Below are 17723 nucleotides of genomic sequence, written 5' to 3' on the forward strand. Positions count from 1 at the left end.
TTGAAATTTGCAAACTGAATTTCTACACGGGGCAGCACGGTGGTGCAGTGGTCAGCACTGTCGCCTCACAGCAAGAAGGTTCCAGGTTCGAACCCTGGCTCCATCACAGGATCTTTCTGTGTGGAGTCTCCATGTTCTCCCTGTTCCTGCGTGGGTTCTCTCTGGTACTCCAGCTTCCTCCCACAGTCCAAAGACATCAAGAGAGGACGAGGCTGATTGATACTCTAAATTGACCGTAGGTGTGACTGTGAGTGTGAATGGTTGTCTGTCTCTATGTGTTGGTCCTGTGATGGACTGGTGACCTGTCCAGGGTGAACCCCGCCTCTCGCCTGAAGGCTGCTGGGACAGACTCCACCCCCCCCCCCCCCCCCCAAAGCTTAACAGGACAAGCGGGAGAAAATGGATGGATGGACCACTGCACCACCGTGCCCCCCCCCCCCACCCCCAACTTAACAAATCTCTGGCCATTTTTTGCCCGATCCAATTCCGTGACATCCCATAAAGTGGTGTGATTTCATTCGTTTTCCTTGTGACTGCACCAAAGTTTGCACTTCTTGATCTTAATTGTTGGTTCATCACAAAAAAAAAGACTTTCCTCTGCTATGAAGACGTATCACCAAAATGTTTTAATTCATGCAAATCAGCAGTATTGCAGGCAGACTAAACATGGTGGAGTGGTGCTGTCTGTGAATGCAGCACAGTTTGAACACAACAGCAGCGTGGCAAGCATTTTAAACACAACACAATGGTACGGCTGTGACTTGCCGCCAAACAAGGGAACACGGGGGAAAAAAACAAAAACGAAAACAGGTGCGTCTCCCAAAAATACACCATATTAAAATTCAAAGATGGATAAAAACAATGAACCAGCTTCTAAACATAAAACATGAATAAAGAAACAAACTGAAGGTGTAACAGGGCAATAAGGATACAATGAAATTCAAAAGTTTTGCTGTTGTAAATCTTTGTATTATAGTTCCAGTATTGTAAGCGATGTTGCAGGAGGAAAGGGAGAGGGAAATTTCATGGAGCCGCCTTCCCAAACTGAGGAGTACAAGTCGGGGAGGGGATAAAAGCGGGAACACCTGAGAGCTGGAGAGAGGAGGGGAACAGTTTCACGAGGCTGTTGATGAGAGAACAATGGAGAGGTGGGAGCAGAAGCAAAGGGGGGGGGGGGGGGGGGACACTGGTTTCAGTTTGGGACCTGAAACTCCTTCTCTCACCTTGATTTTCTAATCTTCTGAACTGAGCTGCATTACCTGGGAGGGAACTTCATGAATTCAAGTTGTCTAGCAGAGAGTAACTGATAAACAAAAGATCATTTTTGGGTGGACTATCGCTTTAATACCATTTGGGTTCTGCACATGTACACTAGATAAACTGATGATGTCATAAATCAAGATAAAGATAAGAAAGCTATACAGATTAAAGTTTATAATCTCACAGTGCACACTTTCTACATTAATAGTCACACCATTACAAAAAAAAGGTTCAGTCATGAGAGGTTAATATGCTGCATTTCACCTATCAAGCGTCAGCACCTCCTGCTTCCGGATTGTAAAAAGTAATAAAATGCTCTTCTGTATCAGAAACAGTACAGTTTATGTGTCACTAGCTATTCAGGACAATGAGATATAGACACAAATCAAAAAGTAGAGGTAATATCCACAGTATTTACATTGTTCATGTAGATAAATCGACCACCTGCTCCACTGTATACTACAATATCTTACAAAGTTGTAACCGGCAGCCATACAGTATGTATAAATGTCACTTTATCAAGAAAAGTAGTTCAGACCATGGCGGTTTTGGATTCACTGCAATAAATAACAAACTTGCTTACGGATTTATTTCGTTGTATTTTTAGACACGCATTTACAGTAGCTAATATTACAAAATTCTACCTTTTTTTTTCTTCAAATGACTGCAAATGCAAGTGTGCTCGCAAAGCGTGCCTTGTTTCTTACAAGACGCTGATCCTCTCGCTGAGATTGTCGGGGGGGGGGGGGGAGAGAAGCAGCATTGAGCGTGTAAGGTTTTGCTCAGGAGAAAAGGACAATGCAGACGGATAAAGTGGCTGCCACCAGAACAACAGCACACAGAAGTAAGAGCACAAAAATGTGGCTGCGCTGGCAGAGAGGCTGGTGTCCAGGCTGCTCCTCATCTACAGACAGCAGAGCCAGGGATGTGCTGTCGGTGCTGCTGAGGGGGTCGGCATACTTGGGCCCGATGGGTTCCACCATCCAGCGCAACACGTTCACCTTCATCTCCATGTCGTCAATCATGTGGTCGATTTGGCTGATCTGCTGCTCCATGGTGCTGCGTTCCTGGCTCTCTAGGCTGTCAGGGAGGTTTGGGGTCGGAACCTGGTTCAAGTCTGGCAGACTGAGTGCACGAGCTGCGACTTCACTGCCCCCTCCTGCGTTATGAGAATTAGAAATAAATGTAACCGAAACCATTAACATCCCACTCCCCCACTGAGGAAATACCACAGTGTTTTAGGACATATGCATCTTTGTCCAGCCTCCCCAGAGCCAGACAAGACGATAGACACCCTTCTCTCCTCTGGGTGTGCAGTTGAGACACCCAGAAACTTGCTGACACCAAGCTTAGCGCAACGAATGTAGTGGTGAGCACTGCTAGCATACCTTTGTCCAAAGACATAGAATGCCCTCCAAAACAGTCTTTGCTTACGTCGATACCATAAAGGTTTTGAATTACAGTCATGATGAGATGACACTTTCCTTACTGGAAGTGGTGATGAGACGCAGCACCTCAAAGGCCTAGGAGAGCAACTGCGACAACCTGCCTTAGCTGATGAGGAGGATTGCTTCTTAACAAACCCAGATCCTGAACCTGATCCACACCAGAATGCACAAAAAGAGGAATTTTGATTTCGGGAACCTAACCTGCCCGTTCACTACAATTCATTGGGCTAATCTAACAATGAGCCTATTTCCCCAAAAGCTGGCATGTACATTTAAGGGAAATAATTTGTTTATGCTGCGCAAGAGAGACCAAATTGATAAAGTAAGTGTCCACCATAAATCAATATTGAGCCATTTGTGCTAATTGTTACGTCTTTTTATGGATAAATGTTGTGAAGTGTTACATTCCAGTTCTCGGCCACTGAGAAATCTCAGAAATTCCAGCGAAGGAGCTGGTTGCAGCTGAGAGTTAGAACATTGGGAGACAAATCCTGGTTGCTGGTCATGTGGCGTCCTCTCATATGTTGTGACAAACAGAAATATGTCAAGGTTTTATTTGCACACCAGGCTCTTTTCACATTCATTTCGAATCAAATATGTTATCGAAAAAGGTTTATTTCAGCTGCAAATGGGATATCGAGGGATAAAAGGAGTCAAATTAACACTTTTTTGCATTTTGAAGTGAATGTCCTTGGGCTGATGTACTACTCAGTTGTTCAGTTTTGTACCAAATGCACTACATGGACTGGCCCTGGACTAAATGAGGGGCGATTCACTCCCATCACAGTCGTGTTTCAAATATTTAGACTGAAGAGAGTTTTTGTCTCATGGCTGCTGTCAGATATCCACAGATATAAAGATCTGACTTCACCAATGTTATATTTGAAAAATTGGATTCAAAATGAGACACTGTGGAGCAGCCCCAAGCCAAACTGTACCAGGTTACGCGTCAACAAGCCAGCCAGTGTCCCATTAAGATTTTCTGTTATTTCTAAGTGATTTAGTCAATTACTTGTTAAAAGGAGATCATTTCAATTTTTCATTCGACACAGCCTTCATACTTCAGATTTCAGTGTTTTGAGTAATTTTTTTCTTCTTCTGGAATTAATGATGTTGTTAAGAGAAACATTGTAGTTGCAATAAAGGTTTCCTGAAATTACATGAAATCTCTCCAGCTCGATTCCTGCTCACGGCGTACCCACGGTTCAAAACACATCATCTCAGATTAAAGCTCAAAAAGAGAGATTTCACAAAAGGCCCTTAATTATTGTTGATGACTGGCAGAAATATGTCAGAAATTGAATTTGAATGATTTAAAAAAAAAAACAAGTCATATGAAATAATTCCCCCCAAAAAAGTGTTGTTTTTTTTTGCCCAGAATTCAGATTATTTACAAATAATGCATAAATCGTAATAATGGCATTTAAACTGACTTTCAAATGAACTCCGCTGTCACAGTGCAAATTACTCACATGATTGGTGCTGTGTTGACTTGTGCGTATTCTTATCCCTTCAACTAACTGAGCTCCTCAGACACACAACTTGGATATGCAATATCTGGTGTAGGACTAAGACTTTACCTTGTAGGCCAGTTTGCACCAGAGTAGCAGAGTTAGCTGGAGAGAAGATGTCAGCCATGTTGAAAACTTTGCACATGTCAGTATGGAGGAGCTCTAGGCTGGAGGAGAAGGCCACCCAGAGGAGCTCCATCTCCTTGCGCTGCTCCGCCGGCAGGCTCTTATCTCTTAGATGTAAGGTGAGGTGATGACAGAGGGCCGCAGCCAACTTCTGGGCTTTTTCCCGTGTTTGTCGCAACTCATCCCGCAGCTGCAAGCTGTCGGTGCAGCTGCCAATACATGCAGCCAAATGCCGGTAACATGCCACCACCTGTACAAGGTCAAATAAATAATCAGACATGAGACGCCACTGTGGTTTGGCTTCAAAAATGGACTCTGTCTGCTTTGGGTTATCTCAGGGACAGAGTGGACTAAATGATTGAGAGCTGCAAGCGGCCTAAGGCTTGTCACTCAGGCCAGAATACTGTCTGATGCACAGGCAGAAATTTGGGCTTTTTGTCTGCATCTCAAGCTAAAATTTGTACAACAGTGAATACTGAAAGTAGCAAGTGTGTCTTTCAGCCAGAGCTGTTGTCAATTCACATGTCCCTGGGGCTCCGTGACATTAAGACGTAAAGGTTACCTACAGTAAATGAAGTGGTTAAGTGATTTATTAATAGACACGTCTAGCTTAACCTTGGAGGATTAGCAAGTGTTGTTTCAATGAAAAATATTATAAATAATCTCCTTAACATCTCTTTAGCTGTTTCTAAATGAGCCAAAAGAAGCGTGGCCACGTAAGACATGGATATATGAGAAAATATTGTTTTGCAGTACCGTGCTATGTGAAAAAAAAAAACTTTTAAAAATGATAGATGTGTAAGATTCTTGGGTCTTGACCTTTGGTATTCCACTACTCGCTAATAATAAATTTACAATAAAATAACTTACATTATCATACAGATGCTGAGAACGGTCGTGACCACAGTTACAATTTTATGTTTGGTTATCTCGTGATAATTGGATATTAGCTTTACTAGTATTGACAATTCCCTCATTAAGATGTGATTTATTATTATGTTGACATCACATGTTATTGTGAGACAGTTACCTACGTAAAAATGACTTTTTCCGTTATGCCAAGATATGTTTAGTTATCTCGTGACAACGGGTATCATCACAAGATATCAAGATAACGGCATAACAAATGAATTTAAATTAAAAGTCTTTCTTGGCTTCCACACAGGGCCTTGTGTGTACTTGTAAACTTTTCATCTACGCATCTACGCGCTGCGCGGAAACAAAAGCCACATAGAAACGATTTCCTTTGCGTTCTCCGTGAATGAAACCCCTCCCGCCATCAACACAGAGACCCAAAAGTTAAACATGATGATTCACTGTCCAGCCAAATCTAAGTTTTGATAAGCCGAAGGGTAACCTACAACCTCGGTTTGACATTATCTTGAGAAAGTTTTTATAATTCTAGTTTTTTGTGATGTTCACTTCAGTAAGGGGAGAAAGAAAAAAAAAAAAAAGCATGGCGACGTTATTATCTCGAGCAGATACGAGAAAGGTTTAAAGATGCAGTGAACCAAGAAATCCACTTTGAGTGCATTTTTAGCCACAGGGTGGGAACAAGATGCTTGGATGTGTTGTGTCTGTTAAATAAAACCGAAGGACAGGGATATTTTTCCTGTTTCTGTAACGATTATTTCACTTTCACAACAACATTGAATTGTTTTGAAATATTTTGTCCAGATATAGTGACAGGAATTACCTGAGCCAAATTCATGAACCTGAACTTCTCATTCGATGCAATAATATTCTCACAAGTCTTCTGGGTCACAGTGAGGAAGTGGGAACAGCTTACCTTTATCAATGAATCCACCAGAGCCTTCCCATCAGCCAAAGCCTGGGTCGTGCCAACTGTGCAGTCATCACCCACTTTATTATTTACAAGTGGCATGAGGATGACTTGTCAAGAGTCTCAGACTCGACCCAGCTGTTGTCCCAGCTGCCCTTCCCTTCCCTGACTGCCCCTGCTCCCCCTCTTCTTCCCTTGGAAGATGCTTCATTCAGCGGCTGAGGGTCCAGACAGACTTGAGACTTCACGATGCATTACAACACTCCGCTCCAGCAGCTGAACTGCACTTACAGATGCGAACATGCTTTGGAGGCTACAAAAAAAAAAAAAAAAAAAAAAAAAGAGCCTGAAAATGGAAAGTCCAAGTAATAAGGGGAAAAATGTAATAAACTGATGCGAGTCTTAAGCAAAGAGCTAATCCTGTGATTGACCCCTTTGGACTGACGCAGGCTAAAACCAACATCTAATCTCATTAACTGTCACTGAAGCCGGAGAGAAGAGCATCTGGCCGTCTCCACCACGACCGTCCTCTCACTGAGAGGAGGCTGTAACCTCGCGAGAGGCTACAACTCATTCACTCAGCTGGCAGGGTCAATACATTGCATCCCCTTCCTCCAGCATTGTAAAAATAGAAGATTAGCATTGATTTGAGTGATAGTGTGTAAGGACAGACCAAGAGGGACATCGGGTGGTAAATTGTGATTCAGCACTTCAGGCAACTGAAACTTCATTGCTTCTTTGTCCTTGTGGGGCCTTTTGTGCTTTACTCGCCCTCAGGCCCAGGATAATGGACGACCTCATGTGACCAGGTTAGTTCAAGGTTCAGCATGTTCCAAACATGAATTCCATGGCGTGAGGTTTCTATAGTGGCCTATATATGCATGTCTAATACGGTTTCTATGTACGCCATACATGAAAGGAAACCGCATCATTCAGATCGTTCCGATGAAAGCACACGTCTGTTGTGGCTGTGCGTGACATCGAAATCCAGCTTTAATGAAGGCCTCCTCTCCTCCAACCTGGGGCCACTGAGTGTCTTGGGGATGAGATGTTTCTCAGCGTATTTTTGACAAGGTAGAGAGGGGGCAAGGGCAACTTAGGACCACACCGAGGACAGCTGGTCTACCCCCCCCCCACCCCCCCACCCCGTCATTCCTTAGAGTGTTATTGCTCTCTCGTTACAATGTAAGACTGAGCAAATCATCCACGTATGAAACTTCACGCTTCTCTAATCAAATTTTATTTAAAAAAAACAGACATAAAATCGTCACAACGCACTTCGGAAAAAAAAAAAAAGTCAATGTGTCAATGGTTGACAGCTCTGATGGTTTTCCTGAGAGTCCGTCCAGACGTGATCTTCCGTGGAGAAGTCACCGCCTCCCTGATGTTGGCCAGCAGGCCTCGCTTGGTCTTGGGCTGCACAGGGGACTCCGGGGAGAGCTTGGAGATTTCTGCCTTCAGCGCGGCAATTACTTTGTCCTTTTCAAGATTGTGGCAGAGAATTTCCTCCAAAGATTTTGTCTTAATGAGAAAAAAAAAACCCAAAAACTTTGAGAAATATTTTGAAAATGTTCATCCCTACAGCGGGTTTGATTTTTGCCTGGATCCAATGAAGCAGCTTGGTTTCACCACGCCTTCACGGCCCTCCTATCATTTGTGTAGAAGTGCAGTCAGTGTGAGTCACCTGATCGTCAGCCTTCCTCTGCACAACGTCCAGTTCAGCCGCTTTCTCCAGGAAGCCACCTCTCACTTTCTTAAGTGTTTCACTGAGCTCCATCAGCCGTCTCTCTAAAGACACGATCAACTACAGACAAAACACTCGGAGCTGAGCGAGACAGTCGGGACGACAGAGCTCGACTGAGCAAAAGTTTAACTATTAAGTCTTTGTTACCTCTTGTTTGTCCTCACACATTCTTTGTATGGCGCATTTTTCTTTGTAGAGACGTTTGAATCGATCGTCTCCTGTGGGAATCAAAGATTTACTGTCTGCAGGAGTTGATGCACAGCAGCAGAAGGCAATGGACGAACACCAAACCTGCTCCCTCCGTCTCTTTAGTCGGCTGTGTCTGACACGTCGCGTCCGCTGTTGCATCGGCACTCACTCTGGTTCCACATGAGAACGTCTCCGACTGCGACAGCTTGCGTCTGAGGGCCTAAAGAGGAGAAAAACTCAAACCCGTTTAATTCAAATCTCAGATGACATGGCTGAAGTTCAATGAGACCTACATTTGCAGATTTTCCTCACGCGGCACCTGGAAACTTTGGGAAATTTACTTCTAAACTAAGTTGCTTGGTGGTCTGTGCATAAGACATATTTGTCATGCCAGGCCCGAGTCTGGCAGTGGTACCTCCACTTTCTCCTGCTCAGCGATGAACTCGTCGAGAGGCACGTAGTCATCCTCCAGACTGCTCATTGCGCACTGGTAGGCGTGCTCTTTGATGGCATCCTTGTACATCTCAAACGTGTTCTCCAGCTTTTCTTGGTAACTTTCCTTTAGCTCCTCAATCTGGCGACTACACATTCAACAGATGGTTTATTTTACCAAGTGACAACTAACCATACGTTTAGTGTCTGTTTACCAAATGGAAAGTATGAAATGAAAGAAAAAGCCATCTTGAAAAATTCCGAAAGAAACCTGCCTGCGGAGTTCTTCGCTCTCCATGAGTTGCTGCAACATCGCGTCACCCATTTCCTTACGAATCTCCATTTCCTGCACCAGGTTTCTTCTTCGCTCGGCTAGAAGTTTTGTTCGGAGGCTCTCCACCATACTCGCAAGCTCCTGGGAAGGATGTCCCCATCATGTTAACAGGAAAAATAAATCTTACACATCAACAGCAGCTCATAAATCCTGTACAAGTGCATGCTGATGTTCATCATGAGAGCATTTAAAAGTTAATCCTTGCTGTGAGTGAGAAACACAAAGATCCACTATGACAGATTTCCTGGCCTTCGTGTTTTCCAGATTTTCCTTTTTTTCTCTTTCACCCTGTGTTTTGTCTCAGCAGGACGACTGAGCGCTTCAAGTGAGCACTTAAAGCTTAAAATCCCAAGAGGTGGATGATGCTCTGGATGCCAGATGCGCCGATGAAGGTCTTGTAGCGTTAAGAGCCTGCTCTTCATCAAGTGAAATACTGCAGCGGTAACACATAAACGGATCTATTACATGAATAAAAGGATTACGTTCTGTGGCAGTAAGGACATGTCGGCCTCGTTGTCACTCAGCAGCTCCTCCTCAGACAGATAGCTTTCCAAGGCCTGGCTGTCTATTGCCCCTCTCCTCATCAGCGGCTTTCCGTTAGGACCGACCACACAGGGTAGAGATTCCAGAGGCTTGTCTGGAATCACCTGCACAACCTACGGACGACAAGCCGAGACCATTCGATTGACAGTACCTGGTGATTTTGCTTCGATCACGTCTTCAGGCTTACCTGTTTGGCGACAGCAGAGAATTTCATAACATGGAGCGTCTCATCATACGTGGAGGCGCACTGATTAATGTTGACAATCATGGATGCTCTGCCTTTACCGCAGAAGAAAGTCTGGAAGAGCTTGGTAAGCTTGCTCTCGCGGAAAGGAATGTAGCTGCGCTTCATTCTGATAAGGAAAGAAGGATTAACAACGCAAAAGCACAAACAATTCTGAATGGTCAAGTGGTCGTTGGTTTGGTAGCGAGAACTAGTTTTCTGGTGCCGTCATCTGCTCTGGTTACTGGGAGGACAGGGACTTTTGTCGCATTTATGTTACTTTTGTTATTGAGCGTCGTCTTCCACTCCCAAAACTTGCATCCAAACTTTTCCTCTCTGCTGTTTTATTAAAAGAACCTGTGGTGTCAAATAAAACCGTCCAAAAACAACATGGCGTTCACGCACTTTTACTCCCGTTTGTGCAAATAAATTTAAAAAAAAAAAAAACCCACCTCAACCACCCACTTCTCCCCCCCCCCCCATACATCTCGCAGTATCGTCACCCGTGTGTGTGAGCCAACTGAATTAATGGTTTAGAGTTCACTCCCTCAATTTGACCCGTTTCTTTTCACACCTCTAGAGAATGTGAGCCAAGTCCTGAACCAAAGGAGGCAGGCGCACCTGTCCGTCTGGTTGTTTCGGAGGGCAGTGATGCACTTCCCTAGAATAAGCAAGGAGTTGTTGATGTTGCCCGCTTCCTTCAGTCTCTCTCCAAATGTTTTTGTTTTGTTGCATCTTTCTGAGCCAGCCAAGTCGCACAGGGAGAACCTGAGGGTCACAAATCAAAACATTTTAAAGTCACTTCCTGTCTTGTGTGTGTGTGTGTGTGTGTGTGTGAAAGGACGCTGCGCAAGTGTTGATCAGGAGACTCACTCAGAGAGCCTTTCAACCGTGCTGCCATCAATCTGTAGCAGCTTCATGGTGAAGATGCTGTGACTGTAAGGAAAGCTGGTATGAGTCGAGAACACAGTGAAAGACACCCTGAGGTGGGCAAGAGGAGGTGAAGCTTTTGCCTTCTGCTCGACGACTGGTTCATCTTCGTTGCAGCAGCACTTCTGTTTTTGTTTCCAAATTGTAGCAGTTTGGAAGCTTCGCCCAAGTTCTGGATGTTGATCCACCGAAGATCTGAAATAACTACGTTTTAGTTGCCGGAGTCCTCCAGTGTTCAGTCTCGAGTCACTTGGGGGACGTTTCTAAACGTTTTTAGAGTTTTCACACCTTTAACATAAGCGTTTCCAACACCGTCATCACATACGCGAAGAGCGGCGCGCTTCTTGGACTTGGAGCTCAGAGAAGGTCGAAGCAGATCATACACACACTCGTTGTAGATCTCAAAGAACGCCACCCATAAAGCGAACTGGCTGTGGCCTGCTTTTTCTGGGTTGCTCGCCAACTCTAGAGGAGAGAGAGAGGACCAGGCTCGGTAAACTGGAAGCACTGGAGGACAAATGGGCAAAGACTTGTTAGCGGTGGTTGCTACCTGGAGGGGTCCTGATGTTGTAAGCAGAAAAAAAAAAAAAATCTCTCAAGCATTTGGTAAATTTTGAGAATTTGGGCCATTTTGTATCCATAATTTTTTTCCTCTATAAAAAAAAAAGGTCTGTAGAAAGAAAACTTCCATTTTTCCCCCCCTGTATCAGATTCTGTTCTAGAAACTACGTAAATTAGTGCCCGTTTAATTAGATGATCTAGATGAAGCCAAGTTAAAAAAAAGTCTGAGTAATCAACTATAGAGGATTTACGATTACGCCCATGTCGAATTTGAGCGTCTCCCTTAATCCAGAAATCTCACAAGTTGTTTGTTTTATTGGCATCATAATCTTAAAGGTCTTTACTTTTACATTTGCGTAACATTTTCTTCTTGAACACACAGCACATTATGAACAGTGTTCTTGGTTGTCAGTGAGTGACTTACCTTTTCTTTTATGAAGCAAAAAATTGCTGGTATAGAAATGAAAATGTCTCACCTCGATTACACGTGTTCATCATAATTTTCACAATTAGGCTTCTTACAATTGAGAAGAAAAAAAAAACATTGTATTGGCCGATATATCCATTTTAAAATAATTGAACAGACGAGCGCAGGTAGAGTGCAGTGTGTCAGGTGATTTTAGTGCTGAGTGCAATGAGGCCCATCATTCTGGATGACATTACATTCCTACAAATGTGGTTTTCTAATATAGTTGAAATATCAACATCGGAATTTGCTAACTGACAGTGTTTGTATCAACATTGCTCCCCCCCCCCCCCAAAACGCTGGTATTGGTTTAGTCTATTCTCTATACAAACTGTTAATCCTAAAAAAAAAGCAATCCTGTTTAGCATGTTGAACTACCTGTGTGACTGGAGGACTCAGAGGAGGCGGAGCCAACGCAGGAAAAGAATCCATCGCTGGCTCTGAGAGGATCCGGCTCCTTGAAGACAAGTTGCAAGGTTGATTTCATGTTTGTACCCTGCAGAGAACGCTGGGACTGCCATGTTTTCAGTCCTAAAAACAGGACCACCCACCTCCTTGAATGATGCAAAAATAGCAGCTTTAGCATTGCTCTCCCACTTGACTTGGTCAGGGTCCAGATACTGTGCATCGTTCCTGAGATGGGGTTTCAGGTCCATCCCCTCATACTGACGACCACCAATGTACTGGAAAGTGGCGTCCAGTACTCGAGGCAGTATTCCCGGCTCTTTTGAAGTCCCTGATACATTTCTCAACATACTCAGACTGACCAAAGTACTTGATAGGGTTCATTAAAGTGAAGGGGAAGTGTCATCTGTACCTTGGATGGTGAAGGTTTTCCCAGCGTTGGTGACACCGTAGCTGAAGATCAAAGCGTTCTCCCCCTCCAAGAACTCAGACATTTGGCTTTTGACAGTGTCCTCAAACAGCTCAGCCTGGGTCGTCTCTGGTCCAAAAATCTAAAAGACAAAGGAGAAGTATTAAGCCCGCAAGTACGTCAGCCAACTGATGACGGTGGATTCTTGACCTAATTTAAAAAAAAAATGAATATATAATGCAGTTGAACCTCAAGCCTTATGAGTAACTTGAGCCACTTCTCTAAATCTAAATAGTTAATTATGTTATGAGATAAGGAGAAACACAAATGACGTGGACAAAATACTCAAGTGTGTGTGTGTGTGTGTGTGTGTGCGCGCGCTCTGATTTGATCTTCTCAACAGGAAGAAAGCAGAGGCATCTTTGGTTACCTACTCTTCTAAAAACAGGGCCGAGTGCAGGTGCTTTTGCTGACCTGAGAAAAGGAGAACTTGTGGAGTGACACACCAACACCCTTCTCGCTGCTCTTCATGGTGGAAGAACCCTTTGGTGCGTACAGCGCCGCCATTTGGCCATTCTCAATCACAACACATTCCTGAGCAAGACAGGACAGATTAGAGAAGAACGGTGTGGAAAAAGCCGACTGGTTGTTCTCTTCATTTGAAGTGTAGCTGGCTGGATCCCTGTCCCGTACCTGATCCTCGTTGTCAGAGAGTTCTTCTTTAGAGAAGGGTCTGACCCGGAGGTAAACCTTCATCGTCTGCTGCTCAGCGCCACACGCTGCCTCACCCTGGGCACGCACAGCTGAGACTTTTTATTTCAGGCTTTGGTTATTTTTTACAAGATTCCCAAGGAACTTTGATGGAGGTCTTAAACATACATCTCAAGCGTAAAAACTTATCTAGAATATATTATTGTTGAATGAAAAAAAAAAAGAGTAATATTACCAGTTCGGGTGACGTGCAGACAGGAGCAACTTGGCAAGTCAAGTCCATGTCCTCAGGTTGCATACTGCTGATCTCTAGAATTGAGCTCATCCTGGAGGCTGCCCGCTCCCAACGGCCAGCTCACTGGTGTTGTATCGGCTTCACTGGAGAAGGTGTGGACGACCTTCTGCATAAAACCACACTTATCAACCGAGGGTCTTTTCTACGAGATCCTGGCTGAATATGACAGATTTGACTTGGACAGCTCCACTCAGGTCTGTGACTGACGCGTCCCTCAGAACGGAGGACGAGCTTGTAATCAGGTTTAACTGACAGCAGGTGTGAGGACGTCCGAATCAACCCAGCTTCCAACCAGTTCGAGAGCTATACTGGGTTCACCTCAGGTGGGCTGGTTGTCTGTCTCTTACGTCACGGTCAGAAATGATTATCCCCGCCTCTGCTGTAAATTCTGTCGTCAAATAAACAAGAACTATCTTTTGTTTGTGAGAAGGTCATAACCCTTCAAAAAGGCTGCTGGGAGGGTTTGGTTTTATTTTCTTTTTCTCAAATGTAAAACAACTGAAACATTCTTCCGTCTGTGTTGGAGTTTTTGTAGTGTGGGGGGGGGGGGACACTTTGCAATTATTTTGGAAGAATTACCTTATAGATCACGCTTTTAGTGGGAATTAGATGCTTTTCTTTGTTTTAATGTCAGGTTGCCACTATGACTCCAAGGTGCACACTGCCATCTACTGTAATCAGAGTGTGTAGCACTTGGAATATATTTATAGAAACCGTTACACATCCCTGACTCCTTCAAAAAGACACCTCCTCTCACAGCAGCCTTTTCGACATGTACTTGCAGGTATTGATTAATTAGGGCCCTGTTGCATTTTGGTTGTCTCGAGGTATTCTTAGTGGTTGTGGCAAATAGAATGACCAATTTTATCAATTACACTTGTGTTTACCTGCTTTGACGGATAAAGACTGTCCTGTTGTCTTTTTTTCCCTGTTTAATTTTTATTAAAAAAAAAAGAAGGTAGTTTGCTTTGGTATCAATCAAATATTCCCTTTGCGACAGAGGTAAATGGACATTGATGAAAACTACGAATCCCAACTTTCTTCAAAGTTTGCAGCTCCTGTGATTTAGATAGTTCTCGGTCTCGTGTTGACTATTCTTCAGACCTACTTGGTGATGCGCCCTCAGGTGAGGGTCACTCAGGCACAGCATGTAAATGTGCATTTTTATATAAACGAAGCCCCCAAGGTGGTGGGGCCCTCATCAACAAGCTCCTTCAGTATTTACACCACCTCCCCTGTATGGGCACCTGAGACGGAGCAGCAACAGCCAGGGGCAGCTCAACTGGGATCCCACAGCCATGAACCTAAACTAAGCTAGGCATTGCAACTGAAACCTCAGCTTGTCCAATGGAGTTCAAAGAAACGGACCAACTCTTCAGGAACTTGTCAGCATTCTCTCTCTCTCTCACACACACACACACCACCACATCAACTTGTCTTTAAATTCCTTTATTGTGTCATCTGCACCATTTATGCGTCAGCGATGGTAACTTCAACCTCAACGCCTGGTTCGATGCTGATGGAGGTGATCTGCTTGACAATTTCTGATGGGCTGTGCAGATCGATCAGGCGTTTGTGGATCCTCATCTGGAAGCGATCCCAGGTTTTGGAGCCTTCACCACAGGGGGTCTTCCTGGTGGTGATGCGCAGAGTCTGGAAGGGGCCACAACAAACAGATTTTAGCTTGGATCTTCCATGCGTGCAGCGGCGTTAGTCCCAGCTTGTGACGCGCAGCTGAGGTTGGAACGAGTTTGAAAATTTGAGAACTTAAAACAAAAAACCTGGTATGGTTGGTGCCGATGACGATGATCACTTTTTTTTAAAGACGTTTTTCATAAATGGAATACAGCTTCCAAATTCTTAGATAACACAGGTTTTGCAAATCATCATCGCTTTGTATGCTTCCTGTATCCATCACCTTTATCTGTGGAAGCCTACAAACTGATCACTACTGCTGCTGCTGCCTCCTTTCACTTTAAATATTTCTCTTAAGCCTCGACAGTTCTTAAGTAAAAGACTTTCATAGCATTAACTCACCTAAGTGTTAAATTATCATTGCACATGTGCACACCCATAATTAAAAACAGTCTTTATGTCTGCCTGTGCTACATGTACCTGTGTCTTTTATGCTACGCCCAAAGAAAACTTATACTTTATTAGAGTTCCAGTACAATGTTCCTTCCCAAAACCATTGAAAAAAAGAGTTTTTGTGAATGAATGCCCTTTCAATGTTCTGTACCTTGGTTGGCATGCGGACTGGTCCCTTCACCTTCAGGTTCTTCTCCTTCGCCCCACGGATCAAGTCGGCGCAGACTGAGGGTTATGAAGGGTTAAACCACAGTTAGAGGCGAATACTAGCAAGTCATGTAGCGGTTCTGATACAATCATGGCTCAGAATAGCGTATACAGTCATCAGAGTTTGTAGGTGTCAAAATTGTTATCCTCATTGCTCAGGTAGTTGCTCAAGTATCACTAGGAGGTAACTAGAGATTAATTACCCTTCTCCAGAGACTTGACGTTGCGGCTGGTGAGGGTGATGCGGATGCGGTGAATGGCAACCTCAGTCTCCACAGGTGCCTTACCAGTGTCCTTGAAAGCCTGCATTTGGGGAAGCAAATAATCAGAAACTGTGCTGAACTAGAATTACTTTGTAAACAATGAATGGCATGTCAATGACAGTGCTGTGGCTGATATAACAACTACCAGGTCTGCTTTGAATATTGTCCAATAAAGTAGGAACTCAAAGGAAAGGCGAGATTAGCAGGTTTGCATGTGGAGCACCGGTTAGTTTATTCTCAACTCTGATTCAGTGGTTGTCGCTTCTACGTTCTTTGACTGAATTCCGCTTAGTCAATGTCGTCATTTATCAGACTTACGTTATTACTAGTTATTACGCACCACAGCAAAGCACGAGCCATTAAAGTCTAATGTTGAAATATCAGCAAGCTCGTCCTAATTAACAAGTTCCCCTTGACTCACGAGTAAAGTTCGGCGACGCACGACTCAAGACATTTGGAGTGTTGACGCTGAATGACGAGAAACACTTTACAGTTGCCACGATTTCCCTGCAAACTCAGGCGAGATAGTAGCTATTAGCTTAGCAAGGTTTACATTTAGCTGCACAGCCGCTGTACTCGTGCGCAGTTATTTCAGTATATCTGACCAATCACGTCTTAAAACTCCGTAAAGTATGGCTTCTTGTTCATTGGCGGGTGTACAACTTTATTTAAGTCGGTTTTGTGAATGTTCAGTGGTAGGACGTCTCCTAATGTTGCTCAAAGCCACACTGTAAGGCGGGACAAGCCATGTTACCGGACTCAACAAATATTGTACGAATTATGGATATAGAATTACCATATAGTCGCCGTTTCGATACCAAACAATCACTGTTCTCGTTTTACAATAAAACCTACCATTTTAGTATTTCCTGACCGACTTATTCGGAAGAAATTCAAACGAACAGCGGTGAGCCAGGAGCAGACGCCACCAACGTGGTTAGCTCTTCAGGAAAAAGGGACCAGTAGAGGCCCGCTTCCGACTTATGAAGCGTTCATCCGGGGGTTCTGCTACTTCTTCTTCAACGCTCTTAAACCGGAGGCGCAACAGCGTCATCTAGTGGCTACGCTCGACTGGTCTTCGTTGAAAACTTAACCGGTACTACGTCTGTTCGGTTTTCATGAGTTTAGTTTAACTTTTTAGGATTTAAAAAAAAAATTAAACTTCCTATCCTGCCTGTTGGTTCTGCTGGGCTATGCTTCGTTGTTTCAGGTCAACGGGTCATCGAATCTTTGCTCAGCACCGAAACAGGGTTTGATCCGCTGATACCATTTTGGTTCACGAATCATAACTGATGAATCATTTTAACGGACTTGTCCTTCCACTTTACAGTCAGTTTTCCTTGCTGTATAATGTTACGAGTGATAGCAGTTATTCTAACTTTTTGATCATTTATTTGTGAACGTCTGCTGTATTTTGATTATGTATTTAGTTTTGTTATTTGGATATCGTTTCATATTTATTTTTGCAATTGTTTTTTTTTATGCGGTGTATGTATAGCAATTCGTGCTTACTGTGCAAAAAGTTCTATCCAAGTCCTTCTTCTTCTTCTTCTGATTATAATTCTGATCATTATCAGTAACAGTGGGGTGGTACTCGTATTTTAGGGGCATCACTGCAGACTATGTGAGGAGTAGATGGTATAGAAGTTAATATTACATTAGATTAGATTAGATTAAATTAGAGTTTATTGCCATTTGTACAGGTTCAAAAACAATTTTAAACAAGTACATTGGAATTCTTGTGCGTGATCCTGAGTCAGTTGTAACGATAAAACCCTATCCTAAAAAAATATAA

At 43.7% G+C, this 17723-nt stretch overlaps 3 protein-coding genes and 1 non-coding gene across 4 annotated transcripts; all 4 read right to left on the reverse strand.

The window, feature by feature from the left end:
• Nucleotides 1-558: 558 nt before the first annotated feature.
• Nucleotides 559-6236, reverse strand: rgs9bp (regulator of G protein signaling 9 binding protein). Its single transcript, XM_086191250.1, has 3 exons — nt 6135-6236; nt 4289-4595; nt 559-2419 (listed from the first exon to the last, which is right to left on the reverse strand). Exons 1-3 carry the CDS (start codon nt 6228-6230, stop codon nt 2043-2045), a joined length of 780 nt encoding a protein of 259 aa, XP_086047376.1. The 5' UTR covers nt 6231-6236; the 3' UTR covers nt 559-2042.
• Nucleotides 6237-7352: 1116 nt separating this feature from the next.
• LOC147241842 (kinesin-like protein KIF20A) lies at nt 7353-13673 on the reverse strand. The gene is made up of 18 exons (XM_086192026.1): nt 13311-13673; nt 13058-13153; nt 12839-12958; nt 12368-12506; nt 12102-12286; nt 11929-12007; nt 10812-10988; nt 10607-10718; nt 10467-10529; nt 10215-10361; nt 9558-9723; nt 9310-9483; nt 8769-8908; nt 8477-8642; nt 8164-8281; nt 8020-8090; nt 7813-7932; nt 7353-7649 (listed from the first exon to the last, which is right to left on the reverse strand). The coding sequence occupies exons 1-18, from the start codon at nt 13398-13400 to the stop codon at nt 7434-7436; spliced, it is 2379 nt and encodes a 792-aa protein (XP_086048152.1). The 5' UTR covers nt 13401-13673; the 3' UTR covers nt 7353-7433.
• A 1130-nt stretch (nt 13674-14803) lies between these two features.
• Nucleotides 14804-16942, reverse strand: rps20 (ribosomal protein S20). The gene is made up of 4 exons (XM_086191077.1): nt 16784-16942; nt 15869-15968; nt 15610-15683; nt 14804-15023 (listed from the first exon to the last, which is right to left on the reverse strand). The coding sequence occupies exons 1-4, from the start codon at nt 16784-16786 to the stop codon at nt 14841-14843; spliced, it is 360 nt and encodes a 119-aa protein (XP_086047203.1). The 5' UTR covers nt 16787-16942; the 3' UTR covers nt 14804-14840.
• Nucleotides 15755-15823, reverse strand: LOC147241844 (small nucleolar RNA U54). The gene has a single exon (XR_015111096.1). It is a non-coding gene; the product is annotated as a small nucleolar RNA U54 (small nucleolar RNA).
• Nucleotides 16943-17723: the final 781 nt, after the last annotated feature.

Source organism: Aulostomus chinensis, chromosome 21 (genome assembly GCF_037954235.1).
Source record: "Aulostomus chinensis isolate RoL2024-O1b breed Wild chromosome 21, RoL_Achi_v1.0, whole genome shotgun sequence".
Taxonomy (NCBI): Eukaryota; Metazoa; Chordata; class Actinopteri; order Syngnathiformes; family Aulostomidae; genus Aulostomus; species Aulostomus chinensis.

Bases quoted from the DNA above. Each gene is read 5' to 3' on its own strand.
- rgs9bp (XM_086191250.1), bottom strand. From the start codon at position 6,230: ATGCCACTTGTAAATAATAAAGTGGGTGATGACTGCACAGTTGGCACG. The intron at 4,596-6,134 runs GTAAGCTGTTCC...GACCTTGTACAG, and splicing joins TGGTGGATTCATTGATAAAG to GTGGTGGCATGTTACCGGCA. The intron at 2,420-4,288 runs GTAAAGTCTTAG...CTCATAACGCAG, and splicing joins GGTGCAAACTGGCCTACAAG to GAGGGGGCAGTGAAGTCGCA.
- LOC147241842 (XM_086192026.1), bottom strand. From the start codon at position 13,400: ATGAGCTCAATTCTAGAGATCAGCAGTATGCAACCTGAGGACATGGAC. The intron at 12,287-12,367 runs GTACAGATGACA...GAAATGTATCAG, and splicing joins GAAAACCTTCACCATCCAAG to GGACTTCAAAAGAGCCGGGA. The intron at 8,282-8,476 runs GTACCACTGCCA...TCTCCTCTTTAG, and splicing joins CTGAGCAGGAGAAAGTGGAG to GCCCTCAGACGCAAGCTGTC.
- rps20 (XM_086191077.1), bottom strand. The intron at 15,684-15,868 runs GTAATTAATCTC...CATAACCCTCAG, and splicing joins CGTCAAGTCTCTGGAGAAGG to TCTGCGCCGACTTGATCCGT. The intron at 15,024-15,609 runs GTACAGAACATT...GGCCCCTTCCAG, and splicing joins CAGTCCGCATGCCAACCAAG to ACTCTGCGCATCACCACCAG.